Source organism: Oreochromis aureus, linkage group 14, assembly GCF_013358895.1.
Source record: "Oreochromis aureus strain Israel breed Guangdong linkage group 14, ZZ_aureus, whole genome shotgun sequence".
NCBI classification, from domain to species: domain Eukaryota; kingdom Metazoa; phylum Chordata; class Actinopteri; order Cichliformes; family Cichlidae; genus Oreochromis; species Oreochromis aureus.
The window spans coordinates 7,438,063-7,460,506 of NC_052955.1; the positions used below are offsets into that span (position 1 = coordinate 7,438,063).

The window sequence follows — 22,444 nt, forward strand, 5'->3', positions numbered from 1 at the left end:
ATGAGAAAATTGATGACTGAAGGTTGAATGGTCGTGGGGACATTTTGAGTGTGTGAGCAGCAGTGTTAGAGAGGAAGACAAAGAAAATGTGTGCGCATGGGGGAAAAAGAAAACGTGAAAGGTGAAAATTATTATGAGGAGCCAGCGAGAAGATGGAGTCGTTGAACAAAAAATCACAACAGTGGGGAAATTATTATTTAATAAATTAAAAATTAGAGATGGAAAAAAACTTAATCTTTGTTTACTATGCACATACCATTATTCTATTATTTTTCCATATTTATCCATAAAATGTTGGCATGTGCAACAGGAACATACTTTGGTCCAGCTGCCATTTTTTCTCTTAAGATTATGTGTGTATAGCTCATCTATGTATATCCAGGAAATCATGTACATTTGATAGCCATGAAAACTGGATTCCAACTGAAACAAACACAAAACAAGCCAAACCCACTGCGGGCATGCGCAGCTCTAATGCTTGGATTATACTGAACACATGTCCATGTAATCCTTCAGACTACAATGAAACTAATAAATGTATCCTGATCACAGTCTGAATTAACTATTTACGTCGGCAACCACGGTTACCCTGTGGCACATGGAGATACTTGCAAAGCCCAGAAGCGAGTTAATGGAGACGCTTGTGTGGCTTCCACTGTGCTGGTATTTCAGTGTGCATGTAAACATAAACAAAGACCTTCATTCAACTAGAATTGAGCACAAAAAACAAATCCAATGACTGACTCGATGAGGAATTGGCCAAGTGGATGATTGAGCAAATGACCTTAATGGGGTGATCAATAAATGACAATGACAGCTTTGAGCGCTCTTTATCCAAATCCAATAAAAAAAAACAAAAAAAACACGTCTTTCTCCATTAATAAAACTCAAAATTTACAAAAACTGAAAAAAGGTGATTTCATTTATCATTTATCAATTGAAAATAGCCAAAAACTGTAGAAAACCAACATAGTATCTCTTGCCCCCTTTAAAAATGTATCTTATGTAGGAAAAGTGAAAATGGATTTATTTGATTTTCCTTATTTTAATAAAATACACAATCTAAACAGAGCTCAGATAGGCAATGATGATGAAATAAAATGTAAGTTTTTAAAAACAGAACAACAGGGTTCAAAGTGTCTCTGAACTGATTGTACAACCAACAAACAAAATGTTTGCTGTAATGAAATCAGTGGAGTAAAATTGAGAGTCATGGTTAAGTAAATGCAAAGCACAAATGCACCTGCCACATCTAAAGCTGCGTGGTAAAGACTTGTGAACGAGAAATGGAATGAAATGATACGTGTTGCATCAATGTACTTTAATTCCATCTGAGAAAAGATTACGTAGAAATGACTGAAGCTTTTACAGAATCTCCTGTAAATAATTTAAATCTACTTTGCAATCTCTCCACTATTGCATATTTCCCCGCCGCTCACACTCTGCACTCACTGGATATTTAAATATCGAGAGTATTTGTCATGACCGGAGTGCAATCAGGGGGAAAATTACAGCCACATTGCATTCAAAATTGGCAGATAGTGTTTTGCCCCTAGAGAATCATCATTAGTAACACTCGACGCTCAGCAGTCAATGCATGTCTTTCACAAATAGTGTTTTGAAAACCTCAGTGATACCCTATTCATCTTAAGAGCAGCCCTAAACTTCAATTTAAGTGGAATGTTATCAGAGATAAGAAATAAATCTTAGGAAAAATCTACCCTTGGTGTCCAAGGATTATCTGAATTAAACATCCAGTCCCTTTGAGCATAGAATTGAAGATGATAGTTTAATATCCTTGAATAACTACACAGAAAATCAAAATCAATTCGCCCAGGGAAAAGAATGATAGTAATTGAGTTATCCCTCAAGTTCGGTGAGAATGAGTCATTTATAAAGTGCACCAAAAATGCAAAGCAGTTTTAACAAGGTTAGCTGACAGGCTAATATATGAACACAAACCTCAACAGTATAAAGAACAATAAATGGAAGACAGACAAAGTTGGTGGCATCAATATAACATCAGTGCAGTTTTTATTTATTTATTTTTTTATTATTTGTACTTGTATGCATGAATTAGGCTTAGAATATAACAAAGCAATTTTACCCTAATGGTTAGAGCAGTGCTTCGCAACCTTGGAGCCACGGCACATATCACACAGCAGACCACCAAACAAAAATGTCACAAAAAGCATATTGATCATTTTTCCCTACGCATCAGGTATAGCGGAATTGGCTCAGCTTGTCCCCAATATACCATTTTTTGCTTTCTTCTACTCGTGCTAGGGTCTTTATCTGGATCAGAATTTCCTCCAGGGCCCAGGTCAGAAAGGTTTCTTTTCCTTTAAAATATTTATCTGTGGCTATTATGCACTGCATGGTCTCACAGCTTGACTATTATGTATTTCTTCTCAGTCTTCTTCTGTTTTACTGGCAGTTGGCAACCTATTTAATTAGAGCAGGTAGTTGTACTGCCCTCTAGTGGAAGAGAATGTACTTGTTCTGCCCGTTACTCACGGACCGGAGTTGTTTGGTGCCGGACCGCGAGAGTGAAATTTATGGTTTCCAGGGTTGTATTTATTCATTGTATTTATACAACAAAATAAAATAAATACAACAAAATGAAACATTGTTGTGAAATCACTGTCGGACATAAACCGGTCAGTCGCGCAAAAAAGGTTGGGGACCGCTGGCTTAGAGTACTAATCAGGTGGAACCAGATAATCTTCCACGGCACACCTGATCATTTTTTTGCCCAGTGGTTGGGAAACACTGGGCTAGAGAGACGATCTAAACATTAATTCAGCTGTCTCACAGTCCTCCACTTTTATTTTACCTGCTAGAGTCACTTCTGCTACCTCTAAATTGTGTAGATGTATACTGTATATATGCGTCTGTGTGTGTGTTAATGTCCTCAGAACAATAACATCCTTGGATTAGCAGGCTGTAGAGCTGCGGATGTTTGCCGATGCTTTGAAAAAGTGACGTGTTTGTTTGTGTTGAGATCTGGTGACTGAAAGCCAAATTCGTCATATGACTTGATCCTTCTCAAAACTATTCAGTAAACTACTAGAGCCAGTTTAATGAGGCATTGTCTTTCTGGAAGATGTTTCATAGGAGGTTAGAGGTGATCACGTAGAACAACTTTATATTGATTTACAGTGACCCTTTCCTCTAACAGGACAAGTGTACCCAAACCAGAAAATATATCTCACACATTGTGTTTTAATGCAGTCTCTTGTGCTATAGTGAGATCTATAACTCTGCTAGCTTTTTTTTAAACACATACAAATTATATGGTTGTGATATAGGTAATTTTGTGGAATGTGAAACAGTATGACTTCTGAAGGAGTTTTCTTATTCTGGATCTGAACGTCTGGGTTTTAATGCTAGGTGACAGCTATGCAGAAGTTTCCTTTTCAACCCCAGAGTATAACACTGATATATCATGTTTTATGAATACTGAAACAGGTAGACCTATTCTTATAAGTACCTATAAAAAAACCCATACGAACCTGTAAATGAGCATAACACAGGCTCTTTACGTTGATGCTCTAAATTAAATTACAAGAATTTAAGTCGTTCAAAAGATATGCACTTTATATTTAATATCTAGTTTACTCTAAAACCATATTTCAAGGATTCCAGATTTTTACTGGCGTGCTTGATTAATTTCTGAATTACTGACCTTGTCAGTGACACCCAGCTCTAAGTCCATTGGTTCTTACCGAAAGGAAATCCAGACCACATTTAAATAGTTAAAAAAGGTTAATTAGGGCCCGAGCACAAAAGTGCGAAGGCCCTATTGTATCTGCTCTGTTTCTTATTATTATTATTATTATTATTATTATTATTATTTCGGCAAATGAATCGGCCTTTTGAGGGCCTAAACATGCTCGAAAACTCATGAAATTTTGCACACGCGTCAGGTCTGGTGAAAATTTACGTATTTTAATGTCCGTAGACATGTCCAGGGAAAATTGGCTCAGTAGCGCCACCTAGAAAAATGAGAAACGCGAGCCCCGAGATGGGTATGACCTACATGTATAAAACTCTGAACACATATCTAGCGTTCGGAGACGCACATAAAAGTCTATTATGGCCATGTCCTAAACCCAACAGGAAGTCCGCCATTTGGAAGTGAAGGTGACATTTTGGCTCTAATTTTGCCATTTCCATGCCTCGAACTTTGCGAACTCCTCATTGGAATTTCATCGACAAGCTTCATATTTGGTCAGTGTCAACTACACACCTGGGCCATGTTAAATTGCGGAGCTTTTGAGTTTTCGGGTTACTGTGAGGCCGTGGCGCCACGGCGAATTTCGATGACTCGCCATGAAAATCTTATTGCCTCTCGTTCTGTCTGTCATACATTGTCCGACCTTGACCAAAGTGGACACATATGATAAGGCTCCACCCCTGAACATATTTCAACTGCCATATTTGACACCAGGGACAGCGCCACCTAGTGGGAACAGGAAATGTCATGTTTTACACTTTGGGGTACAGTATTGTAATGGGTGACATCTGCAGCCTCAAATTTCTCCAGGAAAGCCTTAAGGAGTTGGTCTTGGGTTACAGAGAAAACTGTGAGTTTTCGCTGAAGGGTGATCTCAGCAGCAGCATGGCGAACATTGATGTCTCGCCATGAAGAAACAAATTAGTGTAACTCAATGAAATCCAATCTGATCAGTACCAGATTTTACAGGGATGATGTCAGACCCGCCCTGAACAGATTGATATGCCCATTGTCAGGAATACGTAGAGCGCCACCTAGTGGCACCAGGAAATGTCATGTCTTTCATTTTGTTGTACTGATTTTCACAGGTTCATCGTGGCCACCTCAAAAGCGGTGAATATCACCATCAGTCCCTCTTGATGCTTCAGTGAGAAAATTGTGACTATAAACTGAACGGCGCACCCTGGTGGCAGCGCAGTTCACCATGAAAGATGAAGTGGCTTTTGAGGGGCTTGAAAAGTTTAAAAAGTCTTGAAATTTGGCGCACACCTCTAATGTGATGAGGGATTTCTTTTATATGTTCATTTTCCTTGAACAGCGCAAAATGGCTCCACAGCGCCCCTACAAAATTTCAAAACAACAGCCCCTGCTCTGTGTTTTATGTATGAGTTTGAAACCTGGCAAGCTTATTGGAGATATCAAGATGTACAAAAAAGTCTCTTGGAGCAATATCCCAAATCCAACAGGAAGTCAGCCATTTTAAAATTAATGTGTATTTGGCGACATTTTCCCTCTTTTCAGGCCTCATACTTTGACGAACTCCTCCAAGGATTTCATTAGATTTACGCGATCTGTGTGTGGAATCTAAAGACCTTTGTGATGTTAAATTGCGAAGCTTTTACGTTCAGGGAAACGGGTGGTCATGGCGGCACGTGGAGTTTCACTCACTCGCCAAAAGCAGTAACCTGCTGTCGCTCAAAAACACAATGTCCAATCTCTCCCAAAGTTCGCAGGCGTGATGAGACTCGAGCTCGGAAATGTTTGTTATGCCATTTGTCAGCAATGGTTAGAGCGCCACCTAGTGGGACGACTATAATAATGGTTGAATGAGATGAAATTTTAGCTGGTGGTTAAATGCATGAATTCCATCAATGTGACATCAGATCGGAAGCGCTGGTTTTAGGTGTTGGGCTTGGCTCGACGCGCCGGGGGTGCGAGGGCCCTCATATCGCTGCTTGCAGCTTTAATTAATCCTTTGAAACAGTTGAACACTATAGATTTAAAGCCTCCTTCCATTTAAAAATGCCTTTGAGTTACTTTGACCTTCACTGCTTAGATGATGTATATTCAGAGTTTGACACTGCAGTGAAGTTTTCTGATTTATTTGCTGCAATTTTGTTTCTCTAGGCTGAACTAAACTCTGAATTTGAGGCAAGAACCCGCAATAGGAATTGCAAGACTAGTGCCCAACTTACATAAGTGCGATCTGGAAGGCTACAGTCACCATACATTATGAATAGAGTTTTTGTATAAAAACAAGTCTTGCATTTAATAGTTAAACTTTTGAAATAGGCTTTTTGAATTGCTGTCCTCAATAAGTGAGAATGTATAAGATGCAATTTCAAAAGTTCTGAATATTTTTTTTAACAAAATGTCAGACATTAATAAATCTTCAACACAGGATCTTTTATCTTAAAACTAGTGCTGTCAGCGTTAATCTCGTTAAAATGATGTTAACGCCATACCGCATTAACACGGTAAATCTCCGTTAGAGAGTTAGCGCGGATCGCCCTGTGCGTGGGTTGCTCGGCGTTAACGCGTTAGCGTGGTTAGCTTGTTAACATGTTAGCGCCATGCAGCCCTAACTGTTAGCGCTAACTCGCTAACAGAGATTTGCCGCGTTAATGCGGTTATGGCGTTAACATCATTTTAACAGATTAACGCTGACAGCACTACTTAAAACATGTCTGTAGTCTGTAAGTACGCAAGACCTGTACACTAATTTCTTGTCATGATTTCAAGCAGCCAGAAAATCGGATGCTAAAAAGCAGAAACAATAGAGAACAGCATGTCAGCAGTTGTGACACACTGATGTGGCTTTTAATTTGAATTGTGAAATTCCATCATGCACAAGGGTAACATATACAACCTGACTTGAGTCAACATATCAGCTTAAGCTTTAATTATCAAAATTTAAAATAACTTTCCAAATGGTTCTGGATTTGTGAAGGAATATTGGCATAAAACTAAGGAGCTATAAGTTGATCTCATTATGATACAGTTGATACCCACGTGTTGTTACGCATTTGAGCAAGTTGCATTTTCCACGACACTGCTTACCTTAATTAGTACTGCAGGTAAATAAGAAAAACTGAGACTGAAGAAAGAAAGAAACTTAGCTATTGTGTGGTTACAAATTTTCACATTACCAAGAGACACAGTGAAAACGATTTTGTTTTCAGCCAGCACACACAACATGCAGAAGCTTGCACATCCACACACATTGTCTAAAATCCTGGTTGTTGTTGTTTTTTACATTCATTTTAGAAAGAAATGCTGCCAAAGCAAATAAAGCCCTCAGTGCTCTCAAGCATCTGTGCCACTGAGGGAGGTTTCCCCACAGTTAGCAGAGGCATCTGATACAACAAGTCAAACATTTCATAGTCAACAGTTAAGACTCAGGGGTGATGATGTACTGTGGAGCACCACACTGCAACGTATCTGCAGACGGTTGCCAGGCAAACCCACAAGTAATTACGATGGATTAGAGGAAGAGTAGGGGAGGTGAGGCAGAGGGCAGGCCGTCGGGGTCAGAACATGAAATCGTCCACAGAGAGAGAAAGAGAGAGGATGGCGGCTGGCCAGGTTTACATAGAAGATGAGAGGTGCTGATTTTGATGATGAAATAAGAAGCTTAGTCAAACAGCCCAGTGGATTTACTGGTCAGCATCTACTCATAACACCAGACAAGCCAAAATGAAAGCTCCTCAGTGACTGTAGAGAAGCACCGTTCACTGTAAATCAAGTCTAAAATACCACCAAGCAGAACCTCACCAAATATTCACCCTTTCAGGAGCAGTTACTACTGACCAAAGGCAGCAGCTGTGGATGACCCCTCCATAGTGAAGCTCACGTGACTCCGCTCATGGCATCAGTACTCACCGGCTTATCGGTGAAGGGGGTCGACTCAGAGGGTGCCATGTCGTAATAAGGAGGCTGAAGAGGAAGCTTCTGCATTTCTTCCTCCTTGTCGAGATGAACCACCTACAGGAAACACCAAGAGCTCAGCGTGACTTATAATGAGCTCGAAACCGGGATAGATCAGCCAGCTCTGCAGTCCTCACCAAGGTTAACTTTGCAATTAGTCTATGAGTGTGAACTGCTACCTCTTATTGCATGCGCATTAATTAAAACACATCAGCAGCAAAACATTATGTTGACAATTGATGCTCACATGTTTTTGTGTCTGTGGTAATGAACAGAAATCAGCAACGTTAATTTCGCATCCGACAGAGAATACAGCTTGACAGCAGTTTGAACTTCAGCAGCTCTGTTGAACCTAAAGTTATTATGTGCATCAAAGTTATTTTGTCAAATGAATCACTTCCAGATCACACAAATATATGATGCAAACTTTTGAAACATCTGAGCTGAAATGCTAAAGTAACTGTAAAGCTGCAAGAGCTAGCTGAGCTACATAGCCACTATATTACAGAGGGATTTCATTTCTTACACAAACCTGACATAATCTGATTATTTTTAACTTGAAAAAATAGTTTGCCTATGTAGACGAGGCTTACTGAAACCATTTTAATATGGTACAGACATTTTATTAGGTACACCTAAGAAAATGTATGTAGTCCAGCGCAACATAACATAAATTCTGCTTTTACATTTTCTACTTTTGTTTTCAAAAAGGTTTAAACTGTGTTTTATTTTTAAGTTATAGTGGTGTTCTATTTTGATTCTTAAATGTTTCTTTAAATCCCTTTGTATAGATATTTTATAAGGTAGAACACATATATTCACTGTCTTTCAAGGATTATAGTTGATGTACAAATCCTAAATTTTCATTTGACATGTTTTTTTTTTCTTTTTTGCTTAGGGTGCAAGCTCTTTAAGTCTGTAATAAATCAGATGTTATTTTATTTATGCAAATAAAACAGAAATATGGTTCTAAAAGACACAAAAACTTGTTTCAAAGTGTTGCATAAATAAAGAGGGGGTTTAGCTAGATTCAGAAACCTCGTGAATTAAATTCAAAATTAACCTACATCCTTAATCAGTGGACTTGCAGAGCATGATGTTCTGTGGTGACCATTCAACATATGTCAGTTTCTCAAGGGTGACTAATTACCTTTAATGGAGTAAGGTATTATATTATAAAATAAATTAAATTGTAATCCATCACAATTTCTGGGGAATTACAGGTACATTGAGATTGTAGATGAATATCTTTCTGTACACTGACAACGATCCGATCAGTATGTTGGTTTGCATGATTGCACACTGTAGCTTCTGTTAGTGTATTACTTGACAATGCAGGTCTGTAAAGCAGCTGGCACAAATTTGGCTGCCTTACCATTCAGAGGAATGGATTAAAACAGCTGTGTCGGCATCAAAACAGGCTCCATTCATTTGTTTCTCTTGTCTGTATTTACACCCCCTCTCATCAGCCTGTCAAATCACTCTAAGAAACCTATCTAGCATGCCTATGACCACTTGACCACACCAAAGCAGGTGGCTTTGTCGCTGGACCAGTTCCTTTCAGTGCTGGAAATTCAACAACATTTTGCCTCAGAAATCAGAAAAGGGCACTAGCATGACCGTACAGAGTAAATCATGGTCGCCCAGGGGGAAAACATCAATGCACTCAATGTGAACCAGAGGAAAAGGTCGAAAACCAATAAAGTCAATCAATTCAGGGCCAACTCAAATGTAATCAGTAACCGACTACATGCAACAGAAAAGTCTTGATAAATAACAGGTGGTGTTACATTATTTGTGGTTTTGTTTAATTAAAAAGGGTAGTGAGAATTAGACATTTAAACACCTCCATGTGCACCCTTACTACTTGGCAAGGTAGGTTGACAGGTAGGTTGTGCTAATCATCTTAGAAAACTTGACCTACTTCTTCTGAAGAGCTATACTGTCTCAGTTGGTTCTGCATCTTCATGTGATCCCTGAAAAACTTAGTTATGCGGAAATCTTGTCAGTGGAGAAGCTTCTTGAGGTTCATATTAATTGCAGGTTTCTCTCAATTTATATGTAAATTCCAAAACAACTTGAGTTGCACTATAATTTCCTTACATAATTCACTTAGGGACTGATAAATATTCTGATTCTGATTGGGTGATGACTGTATGATGATGACTGTAAATCTGCAAGCACTGAGGGTTAAGGTTCTCACTTTAGAAATCACGATTCGGCTGTTTCACCAGTCTTCTGTGGCATAATAGGCACAGTGTTTTGAAGGGTGGGTTTGTGTGAGGAAAGGGGGCCACTCCTATAGTTTTCCTTTTCACCAGGTTGTCTGTCTTAGACTTTTCCCACAGAGTACTTCTAATTGATCTGTCAAAACCTGTCATAATCACAAAAGCAAAATTTGATGCTTTTGACATCAAAGTACCTTTAAAGGGTTTCTTAGGTGGGGTACTCAAAACAGTCTATAGAGACGCTTAATGGCATAAAGGAATTAATTAATATTTTAATGACAAATGAAGGTGAAACCTTCATAAAACGTTTGTCAGACCTGCACATTTTGCAGTGAAAAGAAATAAGAGTTAATGAAAGAAATTAAAGTCACTCAGAACAATGAAGTTATCAATGAAAATGTGAGACTCATAATGGTTGCTGAACAATGGTTTTCCCTCTTCATACCTGCAAATTCTGTTTAATCTGTTTTTTTCATCCACTCAAGAAAAAAAAAAGCTTTTGAATGACAATATGCATCTGGGTGGTGTGAACTTTTCTACTCACATTACATCAAAAGGTGAAGCATTTAATGGTTGAGTGGTCAAACAGAGAGCTGAGTGCCAGACTTCATATGCAATTAGTTGGGGGAAAACGTTTGTTCAAGCTATAAAGACGCTGAACTCCCTGATAGTGAGTTTGGCTCTCAAAGTCTAATTCACAGCAATACACAACATTTAATTGTAGGAAGCGCACACTGATACTTCGGCTCTGTCGCCCAGTGAAGTGACCAAGCAACCTACGCCCGAATACCCAACTGTTTAAAACCAGTTGTAACATTCAGATATGCTGCATAACCCACAAAATCTTTTCACTAAATTTGAAGGTGAAAAATTATCCCTGATCTCATTTCTCTTTGAAATAGTCCATTTCTTAGCTTTTCATCGAGTTCATTCTCAAAAGGAAAGCCTTGCAAAGCTAAACCCGGAGCAAAAAATAGCAGCGAACAATAATTAGAACTATGTCATTACAAATTGCCTGGTGGCTCTGCAGATGCTGATCAGTATAATTTAAAGAAACAGCTAATCATGATGATTGACAGGCTTTGGGGCATGAACTTGTCCAGCTGAACCGAGGAAGGCACGACCAAGACACTTTTTTTTTCTGGTATACGGTATGATTAAAAGTTGTAGATAACATTATTTCTTAACAACTTGTTTGTATTTTTGGATGTTTTGAAACATGTCCTGTAATTTAGATGGTTCATAAAAGCATGTTAAAGAAGAATCTATCCATACATCAGGACCTGTTTGGCCATTTTGACCTTTTATTGGGGGGGTTGGGGTGGAGGGAAGGATTGCTTATCTATGCATTCTCTACTCACTGTGTAATAAACCTGCCGTGATGTTTTCTTGTTTTGTTTTTTTTGTTACTTTTATCTTTCCAGATGTAAGTTTGCTGAGCGTGCACCTTCTTTGAAAGCAATGGCAGCCATAAAACCAAACACATTAAATCCTGTAATGTGACCATTAAAGCCTCATTTTTATACTAATCACCAGTCAGGGTTACGATGCCTTGCTCAAGTAATCTTCTGCAGTAGTTGTGCAGGAAGAAGAGTGCATTACTTCCCCTCTCTCCACGGCTCTCTCTGCCCAGATGCCTGGCAGTTTGACCTTGGGCTTATGAAAAGTATCAAAGTTTGATTTAAATTCTCAGCGGTGCTGATAGGTGGTGGCCATCTTGACAGTTAGGTGAATCTTTAATTATTCAGAGCCTAATAACTCCTTTTTTTCATCTTTAGCTCCTCAGTTTCTCACATACTGTAGTCCTTGACAACAGTAAAAGTCACTGCAACCTCTGCACACACCTGATGACACTTCACATGTAAATAGAGCTGCACATTCATTCTTATGAGAGTAACTTTTGTTTTCCTAAACTACAGCTTGTGCTACAGTAAAGTTTGCAGTAAGCAGATTGGAAAGCTATCGGACTGGTTGAGGCAGGACATCCAGGAATACAATTACATAGTACTGGTTCTGTGCTATTTAAACAGCCTAATGCAATATAAGGATTGTGTTCTCATGGAAGCTCGAAAAGAAATTAAAAAAAAATGTTCTGGTGGCCACACAGACCGGGAGCCAAACATCAATCGGGAGGCTATGCAGAATCAGTGTGACCATGGAAAGTGAGGTTTCAAATTCCAAGAGCATGTTCAGAATACTTTTTCACCAAAGGCTGTTTGAGGTTTAACTGCACTTTCATAACTGTTGAAGAGCACATGAGTGGCCATCTTACTTTATACTGGCTGCATATAATACACCCAATATATTAATATTAGAGCATGTGATTTTTATTCAATTTTTTTGCCATTAACAGAAGCAGTGATTGACTGCCACTTTTTTCTTTGCTTTTAAAGATGTTATTGGCACTATTTCACCATCAATTATTATTTTAATCTTTTCCAGATGACAGCACATTCCAGTACTGACAATATAAATGAGGTCTGAATGGAGTATACTCAAATCTGCTTAGAATTAGAGACAGTCAAATTTGGGGACTTGAGGAAATTGCATATTTCTTTAATGTTCCCGGGAAGTAACTTCACCGGGAGGGAGCACTGTAACAAGCGGCGCCCGTGCAACCACTCCAGGCTCTGCATGTTTGTTATTGTACATTCAGACAGTACAACTTCGATTCAGCAGCAGTCTTTGGAGTTGAGATGAACAAATTATCACTGATGAGAATCACTAGATTCCCATCAGTGACAAGTAAGTTTGTCACTGATTAACATAAAAAACACTGCTTGTTAAAATGATGAAAACATGTCTTGAGGTTAAAAGTCTGTGAGAAATTAAGCTGTTTATCAAACTCGAGTCACACTTTGCAATCTTCAGCACTCATTTACTAAGCTATAAACAGAATAACTTCATTTAACATACTGCACTTGTACTGTGTGCAGTGATTAAACTATAAAATGGACAATGTCAAAGGCTCTCTGCACAGCATATTCAAAGTACAGATAAAAATCTCTGACAATACTTTTATAAGCAACAAAGTTCTTTTTCATATCCCTGCTGCAGTGCAAGGTCGTTATTTATATGTCAAAAATGGCCCACTGACAATTACTTTATTTATTAAGAGCGAAATTAATTACACACATGGATAATTATGTTACATGTCATTGGCTTCACTTGGAGAATGTGACATTTCTATATTCAGCTAATTTTATTCACCGTCTTTGTGACAGTTGCTTTGGACAGCTGTGTAAGATGAGAAGCACTGAACACACACACACACACAAAAGGCTCACGGCACTAAACTGACATTTTTGCTATTTAAAAATTCACCTTAAAATCCAATAAAAGAAAATAACTTTCCAAAAACAAAAAAAGACCTAAGCTGGTTTGCTGCTCTTAAAGATATATGGAGGTAAAAAACATTACTTTTGCTCTTTTGTTAAAAATATATTTGGGCTTGGATTTCATATGAAAGAGTGACAAAGAGACAGATACTGCGAAAGTTGTCATACCTCGTGTTGGATGAGCCACAGAGGAGGAGAATAAGCAAGGAAAAGAAGTAGGGGGAGGAGCTTACCTGGATGTCATCAGATGTCAAGTGTCCCTTCATGTCACTGTTCTTCTTTTTGGGTGGAGGAGGGGCTGGTTTGTGCACAGGTGGGAGGTCAGTCCTGTTAAGAGAGTGAAAAGATAACATGACACTCAGCACAGTAAGGGATCGCCACTCTTTACGTCCCTCACCTTCTACACCACTCTATAATGAGAAGTCCTGCCTGCACTTGCCTTTTTCACTCTTTCCTTGGATTTTGATAGATCTCGTGTTGGTGGCTTTGTTGCAGCAGCAGCCATCCCTGCCCTTTCAAAGGCTCTCGCTGGAGAGACACTGTGCTAATGAGAGTAGGCTGTAATTGGACTGAAGTGAGGAGATAGGAATGGAGGGGGTATAGGGGGCAGGGAGAAGGGCATGTGTGAGTCAAGGGTGGTTTGAGCCTCATCCAGAGTGCCACGTGGACAAACACCCTGCCTACTGTGCAGCGACTGTTTGTCTGACATATAGTCCTGAGCTGTGACACGGAGAGCTCAGCAGGCGGCTTCAGCTCTCCACCTTTTTCAGGATCCCTGGTACTAACATCCTCTAATCCCAAGGCACTCACCCCACCCCTCTGTTGGCGCACCTGGGGAAGAACAAAGCCTCAAAAACTGAACACCTGTGCTCATTTACACACCGCTATTAACAATGGAGCAAGCAACCGTTTTCTGTAAATCAACAACAATCAAATTTTCGATGGAGGTAAAAGCCACTCTGTACAGAGTCATTCTGAATTATTATAGAAAATTACTGAAATAAAATGTGATCAGGAAAGACAGCGGTAACTGAAAGCATTCTGTTGAAATAGTTTGATGTGTATCTGTATAATTATTTCAGACAAGGAAGCAGAAGGGTTGTTGCTACGGAATCGTTATAAAGAAACCCCTTGCCTCAAACAAGCTGGCAGTCAGATGTCATCTGTCGTATTCTGACATGATATCAGGAGTGATCAAAGATAATGAAGTGGAGCACAGACACTGAGCTGTGTACCTACATGCATTATCTCCAGCTCCTCCCGCCTCCCATTCGCACTGGTTCACGTCCTTATTGAATAACATGACCTTTCCGCAAGGCCATGCTGCCGTTTTAATGTGCAGAAAATTTGTGCATGAGTGCACCTCTTAACTCTTTCTTTCACGCTCATTATTTCCAGTCCGTATCACCTTGTCTCCAGACAGGGCTGCCGTGCCACTGCCAGATTCATGTGGCACCCTCCTCAGCCTGCCTGCAGCACAGAGGCACAGCAAATGCACAGAAAGTCAGCGAGCAGCACACTAGCTCTTCAACAATAACGCCTTCCGCTGCAGAGCCTTGAGAGGAGAAACATCCATTTTTTTCTGAGACAGATAATTATGAGTCTTGTGGGAATGCGGTTTTCACAGGTACAGCAGTGTGCTCATTATAAAGTATTATAATTCACTGCTTATGACTGTCTGGATTCTGATACAGGTGAGAACTTAAGACAAGACAAGATCATTTGTATCTATGAAATGTGTGATACTAAGTGTAATTTTTTGCTTCTGTCTGTCTCGTGTATGTGAGACAACAAATAATGGTCTTTTTTCAGTTTGCTGAAACATGACACTAATGAACGTCATGCAATGACCTAAGTGGAATTTTATAAAAGGACATGCAGCATTACGACGTCATGCCAGACTGGATTTTGATTTTACTGTAGTTTGAAATAAATCAGTTATGCATCATCGGGATTCGACAGATTTATTCAAGCAGGATGAAGTCAGATTTTTTTATGTGTGATGCACCATTTGCATTCTGATTTGCTGAATTTTTTTTAACTTACGTTTCATCCCATAGAACCTCCAATGATTGCATTTTATTGCAAAGGAGCCTGTTCAAATGGGTAGTGTGCTGGGGCCCCTTATGCAGAGTGAGTTTATTAAATCTGACCAAACATGAAGAAATTCCCTCGTCTCATGACTACCACCCCACGGCAACAACTTTCTCCCTGTCATACCTCCCTTTCTTGATTGAATCCAGCTACTTTTGTAATCACATTACACACAAGAAGCAGTCTCAGGAGAACATCAGTGCATAGACTGTCACTACTGTTTGACACAAGGGCGGGAAAACAGACCAAAAGGTAGCACAAGCGTTTCATGAAGTGTTGTGTGTGCAGAGAGGGAAAACGTATAGCACAGCTACAGCTACAGCTCACGCAAGAGAATACCGAGATAGATATACAGCATGTCTGTGGCCGGTCATTCAGTCGGCATCCCAATTCCACATTTGATATTAATAATATAAAGAACTTGGTATGTATATTATTAATGAACTATACTTGTAGGGGAGGGAGTAGAAAAAAAACAAGAAAAGGTCAAAAGTAAAATGTATTTTTAAGATTTAATGGTTGCATCTTATGATGTAGCAGCCACTTCTGAAGAATTTCCAAAAACAACTCTATCCACCATGTCTCTGTTTTACTGTGAGTCAAGCCAGTGTCCATTAGCACCACAATCAAAAATCAAGGAAAATAAGCAATCATTATCTTGAAGATTACTGTTTATTCCAGTTTGGGTTTGAATGTCTTAGTTGAGGTCCATAATTACCTTTAGAAAAAATAATTTGGAGTAATTGCTCAGATCTTCCACTGCAACACTCTGTGTTGTGCCAAAAGAAGTGGTCAGAGGATCAGACAGATTTTAAATTAGCCAGCTGTTATGCGTGGCCATCTAAAACACATTATTAGGAAGTAGAAGCAGAATGAACATACCTGAAATATTGATATCAAGCTCACATTTAGTCACACAGAAAATCCATTGTTATTCTCACGGCAAGTAAGTTGGGTTAGTTTTAAACTAAAAGATATGTTTTAATACGTGCACATGCTCTTGGTTTAAAATTCCTGGAAGGAAAAGCTTTTTGTTCAAACTGCAATTTTGGAATTTGAAAAGGTGTAATGCATAATATATCAACCCCCTGAAAAAGACTGAATATTAGAGATGTTTTCTGCTAATATTTGTACTTTCACATGAAAAAATGAGCAAAATATTCACTGCTACAGATCTGTGCGCTCTTCAGGAATGCAGATGATGCGATCTCAATCAGTCATTAATAAGCTACGTTGCGGTCCCGCACAGCTTGACCACCACATGTGCATCTCGTACTTCCTTAGTGCTGAATGTGATGCAGGCAGCATGGGGGCGTTGGCTCTGTGAAAACGCAGACACTAATGAAAGCTGACAAGCAACACAAGCCCGTGGGGAGCAGAAAGCACTGGGCAGGGAACCATAAGCTACATTCAAGTTTGCAGTGTTTCCTACTCAGACATCCACCTTGAAGACCTTGCTTCTCCTCGCTCTGTTGGCTACAAAAGGCTCAGGGCAGCTTAGGGGGAGATTTAAAGGGGATAGCAAGGAGAAAACATAACTAATCCTTAAACTGAGAAGAGTAGTCTGTGAGGGAAGATTTACAGCAAAGAAAATGACTTTTACAATGCACTCACAAAAAAGTGACTTTCCTATCTGAAATTTTCGCACCATTGAGGAAGTCTTCGAGCTCAGACACTCAGAATTAAGATGTTCTCGAAGGTGACAGAAAACCCTCTTTCCGTCCACTTCATGTGAGAGAAAGTGAAGTGTCGCATTCCCACAAGCGTTTGGATTAGAGAGCCACCGTATGGCTGCAGCCCTGCTCATGGAAAAAAACGTGGAGTGTTTGAGCCGATCCTCGGTGCTCTCATTGATTTCTGTTGATCACAATCTTATTTGGCAATTTAAATGCTAATGATACTTTTAATTGCAAGACGGGATAAATGTGATTTGATCTTTAGGAGGCAATTACTTTCATGCTTTGTCTAGCTCCGATCTTTTCAAAAGGCGGACAACAATTACTCTGCAAAGCTCAGCTTTTTTTTCTCCTCTCACAAGAGAAGAAAGGAAAAAAACAAGAATGAAGCAAAATGGTGTTTTTGTTCTTTGACAAGTTTATCAAAAACTACTTCTGTTGCTGGGGGAAAATTTTGCTCTTTAGAACACTTAACTTTACAGTTGTACACAAACAGTCACTTTCCAAACCTTTTTCAACACCTCAGGCAATGCTACTAGTGTACATACACTACTATGCAAAAACATAGATGTAAGGTGATTGTTATAAACATTTGTACTGCATGTATAATGTTCTGTACAGAGAAACCAAGCACCATTTTTTATGTATAAATAACAATAGCAAATAATTTGAAATCACACCGAGTACAACACAGTCCATGTTGAGTGACTCAGGAAGACAAGAAAGACAGTTCTACTTTGGTTACAGCTTAAAGCAAGAAGGTGTCCATTAAGAAATTACCATTTATCACATTTAAAAGGTCTCCACACAGCAAAAGTGAAAAGCACTGGTGACCAGTTTATAGACCAAAGGGTACACAAAAACAAATCACGTCTCCACAAATCACTTCTGCTAACGTTACATCTCAAAATGAAATCTAACTCCATTCACTTAGCAGTACTGTGTACTTCTTGTTTGTCCAAATGTCCTCCAGTTATGCTACATTTCAGTCTCAGAACAAGTTTGAAACCTGTGCTCAGTTCAAATTAATCATGGTTGTGTCGTGACATGGGCTCTCGGCTCATGGTTAAACATCCGTTTTACATTCTGCATGCAATACTTTTCAGATACTGTTGTAAATACGACTGGAAAATTGGCAACAAAATGATTTATGCGAGCAAGTATTTACAACTGTGTCAACACCAGCTGTACGTCAGGAACACTCAAAAGATGGGGTTTTTTGGGCCACAATTGGCAGTGCTCTTCTGCATTTTGGAGGTCATACATCACACCCGGGCAAAAGACAGAACGATGAACATATTATTCTGAGAACATCGCCTTTGACAATGCCCATCTATTTTGATAATCAGTTGACTATTGTGCCAGTGCAGCCTCTAAAGGGCCAGTGATTTATTAGGATTGACCAATTTTGAGTCACATCATGTGCTGCTTTGTTAGGGCAAACAGAGGCGTGACTGGCGGTGCAGTCAGGCATGTTATCAAATGCCCAGGCTTGATTAACAGCTCATCAACATGCAGAATTAAACAGTCTGGCTAAATGCTTCCCCTTTACTCTGACATTAGACACTCATATAAAACTATGAATATCTCCCTACATTGAAATATGCCCCACACATTCTTTTGCAACTTTTCTGCATCCACATAATTAGACGGTTAAACGAGAACAAGTAAACAGTTTCTGAGTAAGACACTGAACATATTTGATGACAAGCCACAGAAAAATGACAAAAATTCATATGAACAATGAAAGCTTTGAATCACATTTCACTACATTAAGCATTACATGCCAAACTAGTGGGAAACAACAACATTTACAGCACTGGCACAACTGTTGTCATGCATATTTGATGAGAGTCATGCACACAAAAGGAGGGAAAAGAGCAAGAGGTGGAGGAGAGAGGTTGGACGGTGTGGTCTGTCAAAGACATTATCACTCAGCATCAGCTTATGTAAAACAAAGCCTCTATAAGCTTGCGGATTTCTGTTTGATTAACAATTTGATATGTATGTTAACTCTCATCTCACTTCGTAATTCTGTTCTGTCCAAGCTCCCTGAATCGGATAAACTCTAAGTGGAGCTGGATTTTCCATCTAAAGAATTTTGATAAGGTTTAATTAGTCGTGGAACTGCTTTCATCAAGCTTTATTTTCATTCTTTCTTTTTTCCAAACATCATTGTCGTTATTTGATGTAAGAGTTTATTTTTGCCATTCATTGGATTGATATGTAAAGCCTAAATTTCACTCCAAAGTATTTATTTGCTGTATGCTGTCAAAGCAAGCAGAGAAATTGCTCAGATTTTAGGCATCAAGTGCAGTGTGACTCGTTAGTGAATGATTATTGATCATTTGCTGCTTTCAGCACTCACAATGGTGTGCTCAAGTATGTCACTTGCAGGCCACCATTACATGCAGGCAACAGAATAGAGGATCCAGGAGTACAGGGATCAGCAGGGGATAGACTGGGGTCAGGAGCCTCTACTTTCCTTGTGGGGGACTCTGGCTTCTCAGGACCCTGTGTCACACAACTATCAGCAACAGCAGCAACAGCAATGCTGAGGGAGTGGAGTGGGAAACAGAGAGCAGTTACTTTGGCATCAGAGTGAGAAAGAAAGATAGATTAGCAAGGAGGGAGAAAGAGACAGAAAGCAATGGGAGCGGTAAGAGTTTGTGTGCTTCATTTATCTTGAAAGGCAATGCAGAGAGCTAAAAGCAGTGTGGTTTCTGCATCTGCGTGGCCTCAGACTTGCTGGACCTGCTGCCACCACAGAGCACCACAACATGCAGCCGGCGGAGACCAAAAACCTGGCAGAACGCCTCGTCTGATGTTAGCATCACCGCTTTGAATAATCAAATAAGCTAGAAGATTCTGGAGGGGGACCTCTAAAATAAGCATTGTAATCTCATCATCTGAATTGATTAAAGGCTCATGTGCACACTGAGCCAGATTCTGCACACCCCCCCAACCTCAGTTGTTTTGGTAATAATCCCAGGGAGAGAGATAGCCAGCTCATGCACACAGCAGCATCATTCCCATGGGAATGTGGTTTGAATCTTGTATATTCAGAATAGCCAAGAGCATCATGAAAACCCTTGGCAACCACTGAGCTATCTGTCCTGGCCAGGTGTTTTAGATGAAGGGAATTAGCAGGACGCAACTTGAATGCTTGTTTCCTTCTTCATTGAAAACAGATTTCTGACAATTGCTCCAAACCAGATGGCAGAGACTTTTAGTACCTCGAAATAACGCAAAAAGCTATTTTAGATTTTCACAGCTCTGTTGCTTATTGTTCTCTCAGCTGCACCCTCTGCTACTTCTGTTTTCTCCTTTGTGTATGGGCAGCAGCTGGCAACGCTGAAAATTGTCATGGGCCCTGGTTTGCAGACGGAACAAAATTACCTGGTTGGCAGGAGGTGTTGCAAAGTAAATAACATCAGAGTTACAAGGCCCCTTAATGTGTCTTCGGCAGTTTGAATGTCTTAATGGATGCAAGAAGAAGTCTTACACCATCTATTTGAGAATACATTACAAAGTTTACATTTGCAGGATACCTCACCATTAGGTCTGCATCGCAGGCCTTGCCAAATTGTGCTCGATTTGAGGTATATCTATTTGCAAACGCAGCAATGGAAAAGAAGTCGTTCATACTCTAATTACTGTTTAAATTAAAATGAATTTGCATAATTCTACAAACGGCTGACCCGACCTCTGGACCTCCTGCAAACTTTAGAATCTCAGAGGAATCTCCTTTAACTTCTTGACAATATTGTCACCATCTAACAGAAGCAAATGTTTCCCGAGAAGACTCTGCAGTACATACTCCTGCAATCAGCCGTGATTAAAACAATAGTGTTTTAATGGGAAATGGGCTCATTGCAGCCCACATTACAATCAAGCAACCACTTAATAGCTGCTTTAATAAAAATCATTGATTCTATCTGCTTTGGTAAATGAAGATAGACATGCTTTTTTTTTTAGTGCAATTAAATTAATTTTCATACCGTGACCTTTATGAAAGGAGACTGCTGGCTCCCAGAATAAATGAGAACGAGACCGTGACATGTCTGCAGCATGTTCCTCCGTCTTCAAACACATTTACTCTCCTAAAAAAGAGTTTCGTCCTTTTCAATGTTTTTTTTCTCTCGTGGAGTGACAAAGAGTGCACACCTAATCTTACCACCTGTCCATCCCCCTGCAATATTCTCCGGGAGAGGCTTGGTACTCACAGGTCATTATCTGTCTCAGTGCGGGTCTTCTGCTGCCGCCGATGGACCATGACAACAGTAACAGCCACGCCAATGATGAGTCCAATGGCAACAACACCTCCAAGGATCCCGATAACACCACCTGGGGGACCCTGCGCCATTGGCTTCTCTGCAGACAAGAGGAGAAATAACAGTGTCAGAGTATGTGCTCTTTGAGTAATTGACACTGCCTGGATGAACTTTAAAAAAGAAAAATCAACTACAGCCTCCAAAACAATACCAATGACAAACAGACTTCTCTGTTATCACAAAGGGAGTCCAACTTTATGCTGTTATTAATATAAATTTTGGACAAAAGGCTAAAATAATTCAAAAGCAAAGCAGCAATGCACTCAAGAGAAACAAAAACAAAACAACGGGCTATTGTCCAAAGAAAACCTTTACAAACCATTTGACACAACATATGTCAGGCTTGAGGTTTTTCTCTCATAAAACACATCCAAACAATATTTTCAGAGACTTATTTCAGGATGAGACCATTGTCCTGCCTGTCCTGGCACTCCATGAATGCCACACTGTTGTGGTCACTCAGCAGCTGCTGTTGCATTCCTAATGTGTGCTCCATCATCTGTTCAAAAGAAGCCTAAATTGGCTTGGATTTGACAGTGAACCCAAAGGCACTCTTAAGAGCACAACAATGCTATTATACTTTAAAGTCATTGCCAGCAGGGGCCAACAAAATGCAAAATATATTTCCAGCGTAGCAGAGAAAAAATGTGCGTGGTTTCAGAAGCAAAATAATTCATTTAATTCAGTTGAGAGCAAAAGATGAGAGAGATACGTCTACAAAAGTCAGTTCAACTGAGTTATGAAGACAACATGGAGGTCTAATCCAGTAAACATTGCAGATTGTTGAAGTGACTCACTGGAGTTTGTTCAATACCTCTGTCTCCCTACTGCTGATAACGCCAAAGCTATTTAATTTAAAAATACACAGGGTTTGCAATGAAAAAAATAAAACAAAAGCAATCCCTAAAACTTGATTTTTGTAGGGTTCCCTGCTCTGGAGATAAATATATATATATATATATATATATATATATATATATATATATATATTTTAATGTCATTTTATTTTTTAATATAATCAAATATAATCTTTGACCAGCACCAGAGGGAACATTTACAGAAAATATTGAAAAACATAAATCCTTTGATGTTAACATACAGTTCTTTC

At 39.4% G+C, this 22,444-nt stretch overlaps 1 protein-coding gene across 1 annotated transcript in view; it reads right to left on the reverse strand.

Moving 5' to 3' along the window:
* LOC120432805 overlaps nucleotides 1–21,814 on the reverse strand; it is a 37,663-nt gene extending 15,849 nt beyond the window's left edge. Inside the window, exons 1-4 of the mRNA XM_039598013.1 lie at nucleotides 21,745–21,814; nucleotides 21,229–21,376; nucleotides 13,466–13,559; nucleotides 7,622–7,723 (exon numbers count right to left, since the gene is read on the reverse strand). Of these exons, the coding sequence (XP_039453947.1) occupies nucleotides 7,622–7,723; nucleotides 13,466–13,559; nucleotides 21,229–21,376; nucleotides 21,745–21,814 (414 nt within the window). The remainder of the gene's footprint in view (nucleotides 1–7,621; nucleotides 7,724–13,465; nucleotides 13,560–21,228; nucleotides 21,377–21,744) is intronic.
* Nucleotides 21,815–22,444: the final 630 nt, after the last annotated feature.